Below are 18179 nucleotides of genomic sequence, written 5' to 3'. Positions count from 1 at the left end.
TTCTGCGTGGGCTGTGCAATGTTCTGCGTGGGCTGTGCAATGTTCTGCGTGGGCTGTGCAATGTTCTGCGTGGGCTGTGCAATGTTCTGCGTGGGCTGTGCAATGTTCTGCGTGGGCTGTGCAATGTTCTGCGTGGGCTGTGCAATGTTCTGCGTGGGCTGTGCAATGTTCTGCGTGGGCTGTGCAATGTTCTGCGTGGGCTGTGCAATGTTCTGCGTGGGCTGTGCAATGTTCTGCGTGGGCTGTGCAATGTTCTGCGTGGGCTGTGCAATGTTCTGCGTGGGCTGTGCAATGTTCTGCGTGGGCTGTGCAATGTTCTGCGTGGGCTGTGCAATGTTCTGCGTGGGCTGTGCAATGTTCTGCGTGGGCTGTGCAATGTTCTGCGTGGGCTGTGCAATGTTCTGCGTGGGCTGTGCAATGTTCTGCGTGGGCTGTGCAATGTTCTGCGTGGGCTGTGCAATGTTCTGCGTGGGCTGTGCAATGTTCTGCGTGGGCTGTGCAATGTTCTGCGTGGGCTGTGCAATGTTCTGCGTGGGCTGTGCAATGTTCTGCGTGGGCTGTGCAATGTTCTGCGTGGGCTGTGCAATGTTCTGCGTGGGCTGTGCAATGTTCTGCGTGGGCTGTGCAATGTTCTGCGTGGGCTGTGCAATGTTCTGCGTGGGCTGTGCAATGTTCTGCGTGGGCTGTGCAATGTTCTGCGTGGGCTGTGCAATGTTCTGCGTGGGCTGTGCAATGTTCTGCGTGGGCTGTGCAATGTTCTGCGTGGGCTGTGCAATGTTCTGCGTGGGCTGTGCAATGTTCTGCGTGGGCTGTGCAATGTTCTGCGTGGGCTGTGCAATGTTCTGCGTGGGCTGTGCAATGTTCTGCGTGGGCTGTGCAATGTTCTGCGTGGGCTGTGCAATGTTCTGCGTGGGCTGTGCAATGTTCTGCGTGGGCTGTGCAATGTTCTGCGTGGGCTGTGCAATGTTCTGCGTGGGCTGTGCAATGTTCTGCGTGGGCTGTGCAATGTTCTGCGTGGGCTGTGCAATGTTCTGCGTGGGCTGTGCAATGTTCTGCGTGGGCTGTGCAATGTTCTGCGTGGGCTGTGCAATGTTCTGCGTGGGCTGTGCAATGTTCTGCGTGGGCTGTGCAATGTTCTGCGTGGGCTGTGCAATGTTCTGCGTGGGCTGTGCAATGTTCTGCGTGGGCTGTGCAATGTTCTGCGTGGGCTGTGCAATGTTCTGCGTGGGCTGTGCAATGTTCTGCGTGGGCTGTGCAATGTTCTGCGTGGGCTGTGCAATGTTCTGCGTGGGCTGTGCAATGTTCTGCGTGGGCTGTGCAATGTTCTGCGTGGGCTGTGCAATGTTCTGCGTGGGCTGTGCAATGTTCTGCGTGGGCTGTGCAATGTTCTGCGTGGGCTGTGCAATGTTCTGCGTGGGCTGTGCAATGTTCTGCGTGGGCTGTGCAATGTTCTGCGTGGGCTGTGCAATGTTCTGCGTGGGCTGTGCAATGTTCTGCGTGGGCTGTGCAATGTTCTGCGTGGGCTGTGCAATGTTCTGCGTGGGCTGTGCAATGTTCTGCGTGGGCTGTGCAATGTTCTGCGTGGGCTGTGCAATGTTCTGCGTGGGCTGTGCAATGTTCTGCGTGGGCTGTGCAATGTTCTGCGTGGGCTGTGCAATGTTCTGCGTGGGCTGTGCAATGTTCTGCGTGGGCTGTGCAATGTTCTGCGTGGGCTGTGCAATGTTCTGCGTGGGCTGTGCAATGTTCTGCGTGGGCTGTGCAATGTTCTGCGTGGGCTGTGCAATGTTCTGCGTGGGCTGTGCAATGTTCTGCGTGGGCTGTGCAATGTTCTGCGTGGGCTGTGCAATGTTCTGCGTGGGCTGTGCAATGTTCTGCGTGGGCTGTGCAATGTTCTGCGTGGGCTGTGCAATGTTCTGCGTGGGCTGTGCAATGTTCTGCGTGGGCTGTGCAATGTTCTGCGTGGGCTGTGCAATGTTCTGCGTGGGCTGTGCAATGTTCTGCGTGGGCTGTGCAATGTTCTGCGTGGGCTGTGCAATGTTCTGCGTGGGCTGTGCAATGTTCTGCGTGGGCTGTGCAATGTTCTGCGTGGGCTGTGCAATGTTCTGCGTGGGCTGTGCAATGTTCTGCGTGGGCTGTGCAATGTTCTGCGTGGGCTGTGCAATGTTCTGCGTGGGCTGTGCAATGTTCTGCGTGGGCTGTGCAATGTTCTGCGTGGGCTGTGCAATGTTCTGCGTGGGCTGTGCAATGTTCTGCGTGGGCTGTGCAATGTTCTGCGTGGGCTGTGCAATGTTCTGCGTGGGCTGTGCAATGTTCTGCGTGGGCTGTGCAATGTTCTGCGTGGGCTGTGCAATGTTCTGCGTGGGCTGTGCAATGTTCTGCGTGGGCTGTGCAATGTTCTGCGTGGGCTGTGCAATGTTCTGCGTGGGCTGTGCAATGTTCTGCGTGGGCTGTGCAATGTTCTGCGTGGGCTGTGCAATGTTCTGCGTGGGCTGTGCAATGTTCTGCGTGGGCTGTGCAATGTTCTGCGTGGGCTGTGCAATGTTCTGCGTGGGCTGTGCAATGTTCTGCGTGGGCTGTGCAATGTTCTGCGTGGGCTGTGCAATGTTCTGCGTGGGCTGTGCAATGTTCTGCGTGGGCTGTGCAATGTTCTGCGTGGGCTGTGCAATGTTCTGCGTGGGCTGTGCAATGTTCTGCGTGGGCTGTGCAATGTTCTGCGTGGGCTGTGCAATGTTCTGCGTGGGCTGTGCAATGTTCTGCGTGGGCTGTGCAATGTTCTGCGTGGGCTGTGCAATGTTCTGCGTGGGCTGTGCAATGTTCTGCGTGGGCTGTGCAATGTTCTGCGTGGGCTGTGCAATGTTCTGCGTGGGCTGTGCAATGTTCTGCGTGGGCTGTGCAATGTTCTGCGTGGGCTGTGCAATGTTCTGCGTGGGCTGTGCAATGTTCTGCGTGGGCTGTGCAATGTTCTGCGTGGGCTGTGCAATGTTCTGCGTGGGCTGTGCAATGTTCTGCGTGGGCTGTGCAATGTTCTGCGTGGGCTGTGCAATGTTCTGCGTGGGCTGTGCAATGTTCTGCGTGGGCTGTGCAATGTTCTGCGTGGGCTGTGCAATGTTCTGCGTGGGCTGTGCAATGTTCTGCGTGGGCTGTGCAATGTTCTGCGTGGGCTGTGCAATGTTCTGCGTGGGCTGTGCAATGTTCTGCGTGGGCTGTGCAATGTTCTGCGTGGGCTGTGCAATGTTCTGCGTGGGCTGTGCAATGTTCTGCGTGGGCTGTGCAATGTTCTGCGTGGGCTGTGCAATGTTCTGCGTGGGCTGTGCAATGTTCTGCGTGGGCTGTGCAATGTTCTGCGTGGGCTGTGCAATGTTCTGCGTGGGCTGTGCAATGTTCTGCGTGGGCTGTGCAATGTTCTGCGTGGGCTGTGCAATGTTCTGCGTGGGCTGTGCAATGTTCTGCGTGGGCTGTGCAATGTTCTGCGTGGGCTGTGCAATGTTCTGCGTGGGCTGTGCAATGTTCTGCGTGGGCTGTGCAATGTTCTGCGTGGGCTGTGCAATGTTCTGCGTGGGCTGTGTTATACACTGCGTGGGCTGTGCAATGTTCTGCGTGGGCTGTGTTATACACTGCGTGGGCTGTGTTATACACTACGTGGGCTGTGTTATACACTACGTGGGCTGTTATATACTGCGTGCGTGGGCTGTTATATACTACGTGAGCTGTGTTATATACTACGTGAGCTGTGTTATATGCTACGTGAGCTGTTATAAACTACGTGGCTGTGTTATATTCTACAGTATGTGGGCTGTTATACACTCCGTGGGCTGTGCTATATACTACGTGGCTGTGTTATATACTCCGTGGGCTGTGCTATATATTCCGTGGGCTGTGCTATATACTACGTGGGCTGTGCTATATACTACGTGGCTGTGCAATATACTACGTGGCTGTGCAGGCACAGTCCGGCCACGAATTGGTGCGGGATTTGAACCACGCTTTGCTAATTGGTCGCGGCCGGCCGAATCCTGTGTATTCAATGTATTATTCTAAAATCTTCATAAATAAACTGCATACATATTCTAGAATACCCGATGCGTTAGAATCGGGCTACCATCTAGTCACTAATAAACACCCTTAGAGCTCACTCACAATCAGTGATGTGGGCCCAGTTGCATGGGAAACTGCTTCAGTGGGAAATACTATTAACACAGAGACTGTTAGGAGGGCATTTATAAGTAAAAGTTAAACTTTCTTCTGTAACCATAAATTCCCTCTTAAAACAGGTCAAACCTATCATCAGGTGTCCCATGGAGGGCCCCGGTAAACGTCATTATTGCCACAGATGCAAGCAAGTTAGTAGGGGGCACATATGAGAGATCACAGAATTCAGAGTTCTTGGTCACTTCACGAAAGGGGTCATACTTTGAACCTAAAGGAGTTGTGGGCAGTAGAAAGAGCACTGACAAGATTTCTTGCATCCTGCCTTAGTCGCCACGTTCGTGTTATGTCAGACAATCACGCTTCAGTGGCGTATAATAATTTCCAGGGGGAACATTGTCCCATTCCTTAATGGTAGAAGTAGCAATCTTTTTCAACTAGCAGAACAACACCTTCTATCCCTAACAGCGTTTCATATAAAGGGGATATAAAACACCAGACTTCCCAAGTCAAAAAAGACTGAGGCAAGGGTAACGGACACTAAATTCTGAGGTGCTCCAGCACATAGTAGGCTTGTGGAGGTTGCCTGAGATAGGTCTGTTTGCCAACAAGCAGAAGAGGAAAGTGAAGAGGTTCTGTTGAATCCAGAAGATACCCCTCATTCAATAGATGCCACGCAGACCCCTTGGAACTTCAGGATAGCATACGCCTTTCCTCTGTTAGTCATGATCTCAGCCGTTTTGAGGAAGATAAGCAGGCATTAACCAAAAATCCATTTGAAGCATAAAAAGAAACATCAGTTAATACCTCACTCTGAAAACCAAAATATTGGTAACACTGACCTCGGCACGTAGTTTTAGTGATATTCAATCCTTTTCAGTAAACCCTTCTTATACTCTGGTGTATGAGGATAGAATTGTGTTTAGACCTGACCTGGCCCAAATGTAGCAATGAGGTTCCATAGAAGTCAGGAAATCATCCTACCTTTCTTTTGTAATAACCCTAGGAACCCCGAAGTGGAAACATTTTAGTTTGGATGTCAGAAGAGCTTTGTTAGAATACATGTCTGTAACCAGTCAGTGGAGAAGGAGCAAATACAGCTCTGACAAAAATTTAGAGACCACCACATCAAAACCCTGTCAGGGGCAGCCCAATCTCCAGACCTGAACCCCATTGAAAACCTCTGGAATGTAATCAAGAGGATGATGGATAGTCACAAGCCATCAAACAAAGAAGTACTGCTTACATTTTTGCGCCAGAAGCAATGTGAAAGACTGGTGGAAAGCATGCCAAGATGCATGAAAGCTGTGATTAAAAATCATGGTTATTCCACAAAATATTGATTTCTGAGCTCTTTCTGAGCTAAAACATTAGTATTGTTGTTTGTAAATGATTATGAACTTGTTTTCTTTGCATTATTTGAGGTCTGAAAGCCCTTCAGTTTTTTCTTTAATTTTGACCATTTTTCTTTGTCAGAAAAAAATACAAAAATTATTGCTTGGAAATTCAGAGACATGTTGTCAGAAGTTTGTAGAATAAAAGAACAATTTACATTTTACTCAAAAATATACCTATAAAGAGAAAAATCAGACAAACTGAACATTTTGCATTGGCCTCTTAATTTTTGCCAGATCTGTATAAGCACTAGAGACTAGATCTATCCTCTGCTGACTTAACCTTGATAAAGGCATCCGCCGAAACGTGCGTCGGGGTGGACGAGGGTGAGGTGTTAACCTGGTTTGATATATCTCCACACTGTCCGGTATGTACTCTAGATATATTTTTTGTGTGTTAGCCTCTTTTACTACTGATGTAGGACTAGGGTCCATAGTATATCTACACTAGTAGTCTGACACAGCAATCTAGTATATGTATGGTCTCTGCCGGCTAGTAAATGATTTTTTCTATGTACTATAGTCACCTTCACCTTGTCCATATGGATACATGCTGATATTGTATGGGGACAATTTCCCCCTGTCATGTTTTTTCCTGGTTTTACAGCTAATAAAGTGTTTTTGTATATTTATAATAATCGGACTGTTTGCTGCTTTTTTGTTCTTTGGTGTTTTTGGTTTACTGTCTGGCAGTTGGTCCAGTATGGTCCTATATTCCTGGTCCCAGTTGATAAATATATGAACAATCCCTATTTGGGTAAACAATTAGTATGGTGGTGACCTTGTATTGTTCCACGATTTTGTTCTCTCTGACTTAACCTTTGGTAGACAGGTGCTGCAAGCAGTGGTCCCTCAATAAGGTGATTTGTTTCTCCGTATAATTCTCCCAAGTATACTGTTATGGGTGAAGGGAAAACACCAAGGTTACTTACCAGTAGCTGATTTTCCAGAACCAATGACAGCACCCGCATATCACCCCCCCCCCTCCACCTTTTTTTTCTTTTTACTTTCTCTCTGTTGGTGTTCACTATAGAGTTGGGCAAAATAATGATTTGTTGCGGGGTGTGTATTTAATTTTTTTTGGAGGCCCTCTCATGATCTGTAACCCAACTGATGTGGGGGAGATGTACCACCCTTTTCAGTAGGTTTCCTGTCCTTGGTGGGCGGATCCCTCTCTCAGGTATGCTGTCATGGGTTCTGGAAAAAATGGCTACCAGTAAATAAACTTGGTTTATTTCATGTTTGCATGCTATAGCGCACAATTTTATTTGGCAGATCTAGGTAATGTCAGAGTTGTGCCAAATTTAAGCCTCTTCAAAATGACCATCTTCACAGTGTTCCATGTTATATCTAATGCTTTAGTAATCTTTTTGCAACCTTCTCCTGACAGATAACTTTCAACAATGAGATCCCTTTGATGAGTTCTAAGTTGTTAATGGACCATAGATTTTGCTGTAAAATGCGACTAAGTAAATATCAGAAAAAAAGTCCTTTAATAAGTTAAACTTTATATGAGGTTATTCAAAATCAGGTTGAATGATGGCAGCTGAGTACTGACTATTAATTTAAGTTTAAATGTGATTTGCTAATTTTGAACACAACCACATCTCCAATTATAAATGGGTGTTCACACTTATGCAACCACATTATTTTTGTTTTGTTATTTTTATCTTTCACTCAAAATACATTTTGTTTCTCAATTGATTTGTACAGACTTGAGTTACATTAGTGGTGGAAAAAGTTTTCGAATGATTCTTCATGTCATGATTTTTTATTACATGACAAAAACTTGTCATATTAGTAGGGGCGTGTAGATTTTTTATGTTCACTGTACAGCTGATAATGATCATCCTTTTCATATGTGGGTTGAAACACAGTCATTATATGAACCAAACAGTTGTGTAGGAGGATTAACACTAGGTGTAGAACAGCCAAACTCTGCTACAAAGTTGAGGTTGTGGAAGACAGCAAAGTTTCGTGTCATCTGTCATCCACCATGGCAAGACTAAGAACAGCAACAAGACACAAGGTAATTATACTGCATCAGTAAGGTCATACCCAGGCAAAGATTTTAAACCAGACTTGGGTTTCATGATGTGCTGTTCGAGCCCTTTTGAAGAAACACCAACATATACTGTTCAGAGAAGTCTGTCCAGAAGTGGTCGTCTTCTAAGAATTGCAACCAAAATGCCATACCGTTGACTTGTAAAGTCCAATTGTCTCAACTAAGCATGAAAACATAGGAAATGGGGTCCAGAAAATGGCAGCAGGGGCTCTGTATTGATGAGTCAAAGTTTAAAGGCAAAGAGTGGTTACACCAAATACTGATTTGGTTCATATTTCTCTTTTTATTTATTCAGTATACATTTTTATTTGTTCAAAATAAACTGTTAACACTTCAGTTTTGAAAGCATTCTCCCAAACATGATACTTTCCGATTTCCCTAGCTGGTGTATCTATCAGCTCTCATTGCAGGGCACACGGCTCCTCTGGTGTCTGTAATTGATTGTTTATACAGTGAAATTCAAGAACCATGGTCTTTATCAACTATTTGGTCTGTGGACTTACTGAGAACAGTATAAAATCTTTGAGTTTCCATTGCAGCTAAATGTGCCATGAATGCTCCTTCAGGAATTTGTGGAACTCATCTGGAATTTTTTTTTCTGTAAACTACATTTAAATCATTTTTCTTCTGTAAAACCATTTATGGGGAGTGATGATATTTTCACATGTACTGGAGGTTAATAAGTGAGGATTGCCTACAAACATTATGTCTATGACTAAGAAATAATAAATGGTTTATGGAACAGGGAAAGGGAGAAGAGCTTCGTAAGAAAACACATCGGTGTAGTCGTGAAACCAAGACAAATTCTGACCTTATTTTGTTATGCTGTAAGCATCCATATAAACCTTTAAGGAAACAGTGGTTAGCCGTGCAGCGCTTGGGTCCTGAGTTAAAATCCCACCGATGACAACATCTGCAAGTTTGTATGTTCTCCTCATGTTTGTGTGGGTTTCCTCCAGGTTCTCCAAAGACATACTGATAAGGAATTTAGGTTGTGAACTTCATTGTGGACAGTGGTTATGATGATGTCTGTAAAGCCTGAGGAATATGATATAGGTAAAATAAATAAAAAGGAAATACTGGAAGTACTAGGCACTCGGCTCTCACTCTCTGAAATCTTTAGTAGGTTTGGATGTGGTATAAAGGAAGTCAAGATGAAAGCAAAGGCATGGTGAGGGACGCCAGAAGCAAATGCTCTCAAATGCAACGTGTTTTGTGGGCGAACCGTCGCCTTCATCAGGTAAGCACACCAATATGGTCTACGTGCTGACGACGGGGATGGTTTACCTTCAAAACACATTTCATTCTTGCCATCCTGATTAACTTGTATTTATATTACATTTGTATTTGTTTGCTTCTGGAGCCTCTCACCATCCCTTTGCTTACATGTCTACTTGCATACGAAGTAATATAAGAAGACTTTAGTGTGGTTTGTACTAAAGTATAAAAATGTTCCATCACACTAAAAATACAGCATATTCGGAACGAAAGTCTCGTGTTGAAATTAAACGCCGATTAGAAGTAATTTTTTGTGCTGATGGTGTGGAAAAATCTGCACGGAAAGCACCACAGATTCAGAAATGGACCATGTAAATTCTTTGTGCAGATCTGCTGCGTTTCTGCACCCATTCCATAATAGAAATCTGCAGGGGTAAAAAAAAAGAAGAAATCTGCACAAAAATCTTCAACTTGTGCACATACCAAAAAAAGGCGCAGATTCTGACCTGCGTTTTCTGCCAAGAAATGCAGAATCTGCACAGAAAATTCCACAGTCAAATCTGCAACGTGTGCACATAGCCTTGTTTGTTTAGTGTTATAAGATGGGTAATGTATAGTGTAGAAAGTTGGCCATAGGGCAAGTTGAAAGTTAACCGTTGGGACTAGCCCACAGTGGGAGGGTCTGTGTTGGAAGGCAGTGAAGAACTTCCTGTTTCTTAGCCAGATAGGGTTTGGAGTGCAAAGTAGCAGTGCTGCAACAAAAAGGGTGGCCGAGTGAGAGAAGACAAAAGGGACAGATAGCATGACAGAGTGGGCTTCCGGAGACTGGTCCTAGGAGAGAAGTCTAGCTCTGGTGCTTATAACGCCGAATGTAACGTGCCTTTACAGGATTGAGAGACTGAGAGTAGTGAAGGGTCCCAAGTAACAAGTAAAGGAGACTTGTGAATCAGGACTGTAGTGTTAAAGCTGGGTCGTGGTGAAGTAGGGAGAAACTGTGCCTTGAAAGCCCTGGAGTATACTACAGAGTACGAATACTGTGTAGAATAATGCTTCATACTGTAAAGGAAACTTCCATAAGGCTTTGTGCTCACTATCCCTTGTATATAACCCTTACCAAGTGACCGTTCAGTAAAGAGTTTATTATGAAATGGTGGTCTCCCTCATTAAACTGTGAAACATCTGGTCCTGGCAAACCCACACCTCTGGCTATATGCCGCCTGCGCTGGCATAAGACGCTCACATTAAAACTCCTCACACCCAGACAGGATCTACACTTTCATGTTATGTGCCGGGGCACTTAAGACGCATGCTTCGCCCACAGCTAACACCCCTCACCACATTACATGTACTCAGAAAGCAGCAAATTAATGGTTTGGGCGGAAATGCAACATTCTTGAGCACTACTAAAGATGCAAAAGTGAAAACTGTGATTCTATCACAACTGCTGCACCCACCACAAGGACAATTGAGTCTCGAGTAAATCACGGTACTAATTTATAGCTGCTCAGGTTTAAAGAGAATCTGTCTCCAGGTTTTTGAGAGCAGAATAATGTAGAAACATCGACCTTGATTCCAATAATTTATTACCGTATATACTTGTGTATAAGTCGACCTGAGTATAAGCAGAGGCACCTAATTTGGCTACGAAAAACTGGGAAAACATTTTGACTCAAGTATAAGCCGCGTATGCCTTATCCCCTCAACCCTATCCTTGTATGCATAGCTCCCCATCCCTGTCTTGCATTCATGACTCCTTATCCCTATCCTTGAATGCATGGCCCCCCATGAGAAAAGCATAAAAAAAACCTCCTACTTACCTTCCCTGCGCACCCTCGCAGTATCCTATTCCAGCTTCCCGTAGCTCCTGCATCGGAGCGATCACGTGTCTCCGCACCATAAGGTAATACTTAATATTCTCCACTCACCGGGGACATGTGATCGCTTAGCCGCAGGAGATGCTGGAAGCCAGAACAGGATGCTGCGAGGGCGCCCAGGGAAGGTAAGTAGGAGGTTATTATTTTGCGGCTGTAACTGTGCGCGCTATAAGAGAAATGAATATTCATTGCCAGTGCAGTGAATATTCATTTCTCTTTAGCAGCGGGCACAGTTGCAGCCGCTGGCTCCTGCCTCCTGTGACCCGCCTCTCTGCCACTCCCCCTCCCCCTCCGGCTTCTGGGAAATGACTCGTGTATAAGATGAGGGGGGCCTTTTCAGCACAAAAAATGTGCTGAACAACACGGCTTATACACAAGTATATACGGTGCTTACTGGACTGCTTGCTGTTGGTTTGATAAAATAACTTTTATCAGCAGGGAATTATCACTAGAAGACTAATAAACATGCTGCCAGGTAGTCTTCCATATTCATGAGTTCAGTATAACCCCACCACCAATTGGCATCTTTCTGCCTATGCACAGTAGTAGTAAATCTGCCAATCAGTGGCATGGGCGTTGTAACCCAGAGCTCAGCATTTAGAGAACAGGTAGATCTGCACCAGATACAACTGTGATTTTGTGGGCTTCACCGTGGCTCAGTGGTTAGCACTGAGGTCCTGGGTTCAAATCCCACCAAGGACATCTGCAAGGAATTTGTATGTTCTCCCCGTGTTTGTGTGGGTTTCCTCCGGGTTCTCCGGTTTCCTCCCACATTCCAAAAACATACTAATAGGGAATGTAGATTGTGAGCCCCAATGGGGACAGTGTCAATAATGTATGTAAACGCTGTGGAATTAATGGCGCTATATAAATGAGTAAAATAAATAGAATAAATAAATAAAAACTGCAGCAAGCAGCCCAGTGAGTGACAAATCCCTGGAATTTGTCCCTCTGCCCCTACATAATTCTGCTTTCAGATGGGCAGGAAAATCTTGGTGACAGATTCCCTTTAAAGCTTATTTACGCTACACGATCTGTGGAATTAGGCCAAAAAGTGAGACAGGATACTTTCTGTTCATTACATGTGATGCATTCCACAAGCTACTTTCCCCTTATATACTGATAATTGTAAAGGCGTTTTTACTCTTTAAAAAGCAGAAACTAATTGGCTGGAGTATGTTATTCCTGGAAGCTGGGAGCTTTACCATACAGTGTCATCCAAGAACACGTGGTTATGGCTGGAAGGTAGCATAGTGGTCAGGCTAGACATGAGTCGTCTTAGAATAAAATTGCAGGCCAAAGCCTTATTGAAATGCAGATGTCTGTGCTACGGATAGTTATGTTTTATTTCATTATATTTTTATTGTCTTCCTTTTAAAGGTGGCGTTCTAGAGCATTATGCCTCATTCTGCTGTAAAGGATTTTCCTCGACAATAGCCCTCTCCGGTCTGTATTGCTTATTAATATAAATTCTCAGTAATGTCAACCTCAGGCGGAAAGAAGGAACAATGGAATGGCTTAGAAGCGCTGGGAATGAGCCGAAAGGAGCTTGCTCTAGCAGAGGCATTGCAAATGGAGTATGACGCACTTTCCAGACTCAGACGAGATAGCAGACAGTCTAACGAGAGTCCCCTCATCTCGTGGGAAGATGTGTCACACTCCTCTTCATCGGTACCTTCACCTCAAAGAAACAAACCTCCACCCTCTGGAGACTACCTGTATATATATGGTGATACATACCAAGGAAATGGCCAAAATGACGGAAGGAGGTCCCCTAAAAACATGTCCTCTCCGGTACCCTCCCATTCTGAGGTTATGAAGTATTTTAAAGAGGTCTCCTCCTCGACTGACAAGATTTCTCAATCTCGGGATGTAAATGTATACACTGAAGATACGGGAGGGAAACTGCTTGGTCGTAGGATTTCTGAAGAGGAAGATGCAAACTTATTAAGTAGGGGAGAGGAATGCTTGGACTTAGACTATGAAGACATTAATGATACACTTACCCGCCTCAATTTGGCACCGACGTATGATTCTGAGCTTTTACGCCAAGCTGAAGGGCATTGGAAAGATGTAAGTTCAAGAAAGGGAGTGACTGGGAAACCAGTAGCACGAAGCAACACATTGCCACCTCAGCTACCACCACGCACATATGGGCAGAAACAGTACCGGAATACTAGAGCGTCCATGGGACCGGTGAGTTTTGGGTCCAGTAGTATTAGATTTCTCAATGCATTGAATATTAACATGATAATTTTTGGATCAATGTCTTGGCAATGAAATTAACTGTGGACAGGGTGGCCAAACTTTTGCATCGGCCCATTTTCCTTTTTGTGATTTTTAAAATGTTATATATACAAAGGAGATATGCCATCTTTAACTTTAGGTCTTTTAGAGATCATTTAGTCTTCAACTTGGTTCCATCCTGTGAAAATCTGGCCATTTAGGTACATAAATGGCATGATGTGAATATTAGCAATTTATTTGATTTCTCCACAATCCTAGCAAGGTTATAGTTAAAGGCAATCTGTCAGTAGGATCAGACCTCCAAAGGTGTCTGTATGAGCAGGTAGGTCATAGGAATCTGAATAACTTGTTACCTTGATATCTGGGATCCGATGTTCTATTCCAGAAAAATCCACAATTCTCTTAATATGTTAATGAGCTGTAAAAATCGATAGGCTGAACTTAGAGATTCTGCCTCCAGAGCTTATTTCAAATGAAAGGGGGCGTTACCAATATGAGACATGTAGATCAGGAGAACAGACTGTCAGTCATTACATGTCTTACACTGGTAACGCCCCCTTTAATTTAAAATTCTCTCTGGAGGCAGATTCTGATACAGTGCTCAGCCCATAGATGTTGATAGCTCATTTACGTATTAAGAAAAATGTGGATTTCTGTGGAATAAGACATCAGATCGCAGATATCAAGGTATCATTTTATTTAACTTTCTATGACCTGTTCATATAGACGGCTTAGGAGGATTGATCCTACTGATAAATGCCCTTTAAGCTGCTGTTATGGAGCATATTGTCACAGATCCGGTGACATTTCCGTTACACTGTTGGAGTGATACCTGCACAGAAGTGCTCTCTGGGTGAGAGAGAGGCCAGCGGGAGCCAGAGCGGAAAGCCGGGTGGATGGAGGGGAAGGAAAGGGATATACACAGTGTAACTAGCACCGAGAGCCCCTGTTTCCTGCCAGATTGGTAATTGAACAGTCTATTAAATAATTTCAGCCATGAATTCTAGTTACTGAAGGGGATTTAGCTTGTGGGAACTTCTGCTAAGTTCTATGCTGCCTGCGTTTTCTCCTTGCCCTGCTGCTTATCAGTGGTATTTATGGTCAATGATATACAGTCCCCAATGAGGAAGCACAGGAGCTAGAAGTATATACTTGTCAGGATAGTTGCATGGACGGAAGAGGAAGACCTGGAATGTCTTATTAATGTCACTGTTTCTTGCACAGGACACGATGCAGACCTACCCCCAGCACAACGGCTGCGAACTGTTTGAGATGTCAGAGCAAAGGGATGAGGAGACGGCAGCGTTTTGTCACATGCTGGATGTGTGAGTAACCTTTATTAATGACTGAAGTCGCATCAGTAGAGCGTGACGTCCATGACAGGCTTCCGAATGTATATATGGCATTCCACAACCAGTATTCTATTTATATTGAATGACTTAGTTGATGTAATTTGTCCTTTCCCTAAACCTATCTTTATGATAAAAGAGATGTGCCACAAGTTGTGATCTGAGGTGTGCTGGCACTGAGATGCCAACTGGGTGCTCACAGGAGAGGCTGTTGCAAAGAGACAAAGCGGTAAGCAGAGGACCACGGTCACTTCATGTTAGGTAGTAATTAGGGTCTCTCCAGAAGCAGACCACCTACAAATGCTGCCATATTGGTTGTCACATTTAAGTTTGCTTCCAAGCAACTGACCATAACTGACTTTTTTCTTAGCCAGCTTGTAAAGATGCCCATATACATTACACCAGAGTTGATAAAAATAAAGGATTTTAATCATGACGAAAGTTCGTTAGATGAAATTTAACAAGCACAGTCCTTATAGCCAATTGACTTTGTCAGCCTGATCCTTCTTATCCCATTAACATTCTCATGTTACACTGATTGACTGCAGGGGCTGCATTCGCCAAACCTTCAATCATTGGTTTAGTGCTATCTAGTGTCTACCTTAAAGGCCTTAACTGACCATGTGGCCAAAAGTCTCAGTGCACTGTTCCACTCACTGGTTTTGCATGTCCCTCACTGATTATTGACAGTGATGGCTTGCCTGAGCTTTCTTAGCAGACAGTGGCCCCTCCAGATCTATGACCACTGGGGGAGGTGAGAATATGCAAAACTAGTGGGAATAATTGTACACTTACAAGGGTGCACCAAGGACGCTAATTAGTATATTTCAATTGACTACAGTACTGGTGCAATTTTAATATGGGCTACGTCACCTACAAGGCTATGTGTTTAGTTTATGCTATCAGTTTGGGCTCACAAATTCCCTTTAACAAGATTATTTGAAGTATAACTGCAGCGTCTGTGACCACTCTCGCCGCTGCAACTGAATAGAGAGATGAGAACATTTAGAGAAGAATACAGAATAGCCAAAGGGTGCCAAAGCCTGCCAATTTCAGCTGGACAGGCCCACTATTTCATGTGCGTTGGATTGTCTGAGTCTCTTATAAAGGCAGATATAGGGGTAAAGAAAGATCAGGTATGTTTGATTTTCAGAGCCGCAGTCTTTTGTTCTAAAACTGAAACTAGAGGCATATAAATAGTTTTGGGGGGAGAAATCCTGCTGACAGATTCCCTTTAAGGTACCTATACAAAAGAGATGGATGTCAGCTGAATGCTTGATTGGTCAAGAGCTGCTTCTCCTCAGACACAAATGCTTGGCCAAACGTTCATGTTTTGACATTATGAAAGGAAAAAAAGCTGCTGCTAAACACCTCTGGCAGTGGCTTTTTTCCCTTACAGCAAAAGAGTCAGGGAAGTAAAACTGCCTGATCCTTCTTTCCCCCTGAAATCATCTGTCGGAGGAGACATCAGATGATCAGTGAGTTTGGACGACTATAATGTGTATGGAAGACTTTAGAAAAGTATGTACAGTAGATTGTAAAAAAAGATGAGGAAATGGTTAAATAAGTTTACACTTAAATTAGAATTTCCACCAAAGCAAGTGATTACATAATGCTAAAATATGCCATCGGATGTTGTTGGATAATAGTATTACCACTTGGTCCCTGATTATTGGAGGCCACAATTTAAAGAGGTTGTCCACTACTTTAGCACTGATGACCTATCCTTAGAGTAGGTCATCATTGTCTGATTGGTCAGGATCCGACACCAGGCACCCCTGCCGATCAGGTGTTATCGGTGTCGCCACCCAGAAGTGCTCACTCGCGGAGCTGCTCCATCTTCTGGTTGTGGCCGAGGTAGGAGAACTACACATCTGCCTCCCATTCAAATCAATGGGAGAAGGGAGTGTAGTGCCCGGCGGCAGCCACTATCAGAAGATGGAGCAGCTTCGCAAGTGAGCACTTCTGGCCGGCGGCTGACACCAATGACAGCTGATCGGCGGAGGTGCCAGGTGTCGGACCCCTACTGATCAGACATTAATGATCTATCCTAAGGAATGGACAACCTCTTGAATTTGATCTGCACTGGGACGCCCAGAAATAGTTCTTATTTTAATATCAGAAGGCGGAATGTTAAGATACAGCCATTCTGACAGATTTTCAAAGTAAGTACACCATCCTCATCAGGTTCACGTCAGTTTAATAATGTAGTAGTAATGTAGTTTGCATTGTATGTAATGACCGATCCTCTTGCACAAGGTTCTAATCTTCTCTTGAGCTATGTTGAGTTTAGTAACCTATATCTCAGCTTTCTCTTTTCCCCTTTAGCCTGCGCTCTGGTCAGTCTATGGCAGATCAGATAGATACAGGTATTGTGTGGAGTCCTGTCAACCTCAGTCCTGAGCACCTGGGTCCTGGAGTGAGCGTGAAAATCACTGTGATCATTGATAACGTGAGAGATCCCCTGACTTTCACCTGTGATTGTGAGTTGGTCTTTACTCATTTGTCCAAAAAGCGTAATAGAATAATTGCAGAGCCATGATTGGCAAAAGACACTCAATCCTGTCAATCGAGATGTTTTATTTACTTTTTCGATCTATAAAGGATCACTGGTACTGTTATGCTAATTACCTCCTAATCTGTCTATTCAGAGCTCCAAATCCCCCAGTTACCTTTGCACAGCCATATAGTTAAATGATAAAATCCTGCCTATCTGCAGCTGCCAATAACTAACTACAGACAGATGGATGCAGCTTCCATCGTTCTCAATGATAAGTCCTTCTACTGTAAAGGCCTAAAGATATCTAGCGATGGCTGCGGGATTTTTCAGATTGTTAGAGAACGTGTCCATCTTTAATAAAGACATACCATCCTAAGGAGTTAATTGCCACAGGATTTTGAACCTATTTATCAAAATATCTTTGGGGCCTTTTAGGTCCCTCGCTATGTTGTGTTGATGGGTAGTACTTGAATTTCATTGTCAGTTAAAGGGGCTGTCCGGGCTTAACAAGTGATCACCTATCTGAAAGATAGGTGATAACTTATTGATCGGTGGGTGTCCACACTGATCGGCAGAACGGGAACTTTCGTCCCAGCAGTGCTCATGTGAATCATACTCTTGGATTTTCCACCAATCCCATAGGGAACGAATAAAGCAGCGGTCGGGCATATGACCTGCTACTCCATCTTGCATTAAGGATAAAATTCCCTTGATCTGCCGATCAATACAGGTACCAGCGATGGGACACGGACCGGTCAGCAAGTTATCATCTATCCCAGTGTTTCCCAAACTCCAGTCCTCATGGACCCCACAGGTCATGTTTTCAGGATTTCCTTAGTATTGCGCAAGTAGTGGAAGTATCATCAAGGCATCAGGAATTGTCTCACCTGTGCAACACTATGGAAATCCTGAAAACATGACCCGTGGGGTCCGTGAGGACTGGAGTTTGGGAAATACTGATCGATCCTGTGAATAGGACAGCTCCTTTAATGGCTTTCAACCCCTTTAATGGTATTCTTCTCATGAATACTTGAAGACAAAAGGGCAATGTATTAAAACTGGTGGAACATAAAACCAATGTGTCCTGTTCCCAGTGGGTGCTGTGACATTGGCTGCAGTGGTGACATGGCACCACAATCTGCAGATGCTGACCAGTTGCACCTTTACTATTTCGGAACGTCCGCTCTGATGGAGTAATGGCGAGTTGCAGCCAATCGGTGTCCGCTAATTGGCTGCAGTGGTCATGTCACATCACACACCAGGAACAGCAGTGCTGACCTAGCTGGAATGGTGCCCCTGCAGGAGAGGAGTATTCATTGCTTTTACTTTCTGTGGGGCACTGCATTTATTAAGCAAGGGTTGTCTTAGGAGAAAGCCACTGTCAGT

The 18179-nt window shown here is 45.0% G+C and overlaps 1 protein-coding gene across 2 annotated transcripts in view; it reads left to right on the top strand.

The window, feature by feature from the left end:
* Window positions 1–18179, top strand: part of PIK3C2B (phosphatidylinositol-4-phosphate 3-kinase catalytic subunit type 2 beta) — a 146719-nt gene that overhangs the window by 42061 nt on the left and 86479 nt on the right. For both annotated transcript variants that reach the window (XM_077295051.1, XM_077295052.1), the window contains 3 exons: window positions 12078–12893; window positions 14169–14269; window positions 16622–16776. In XM_077295051.1, the coding sequence (XP_077151166.1) occupies window positions 12177–12893; window positions 14169–14269; window positions 16622–16776 (973 nt within the window). In that variant the 5' untranslated portion in view covers window positions 12078–12176. The remainder of the gene's footprint in view (window positions 1–12077; window positions 12894–14168; window positions 14270–16621; window positions 16777–18179) is intronic.

This window comes from Ranitomeya variabilis, chromosome 3 (assembly GCF_051348905.1).
Source record: "Ranitomeya variabilis isolate aRanVar5 chromosome 3, aRanVar5.hap1, whole genome shotgun sequence".
Classification (NCBI taxonomy): Eukaryota; Metazoa; Chordata; class Amphibia; order Anura; family Dendrobatidae; genus Ranitomeya; species Ranitomeya variabilis.
The sequence above is the reverse complement of the archived record's forward strand: the minus strand, read 5'-3'. Positions and strand labels throughout refer to the sequence as shown.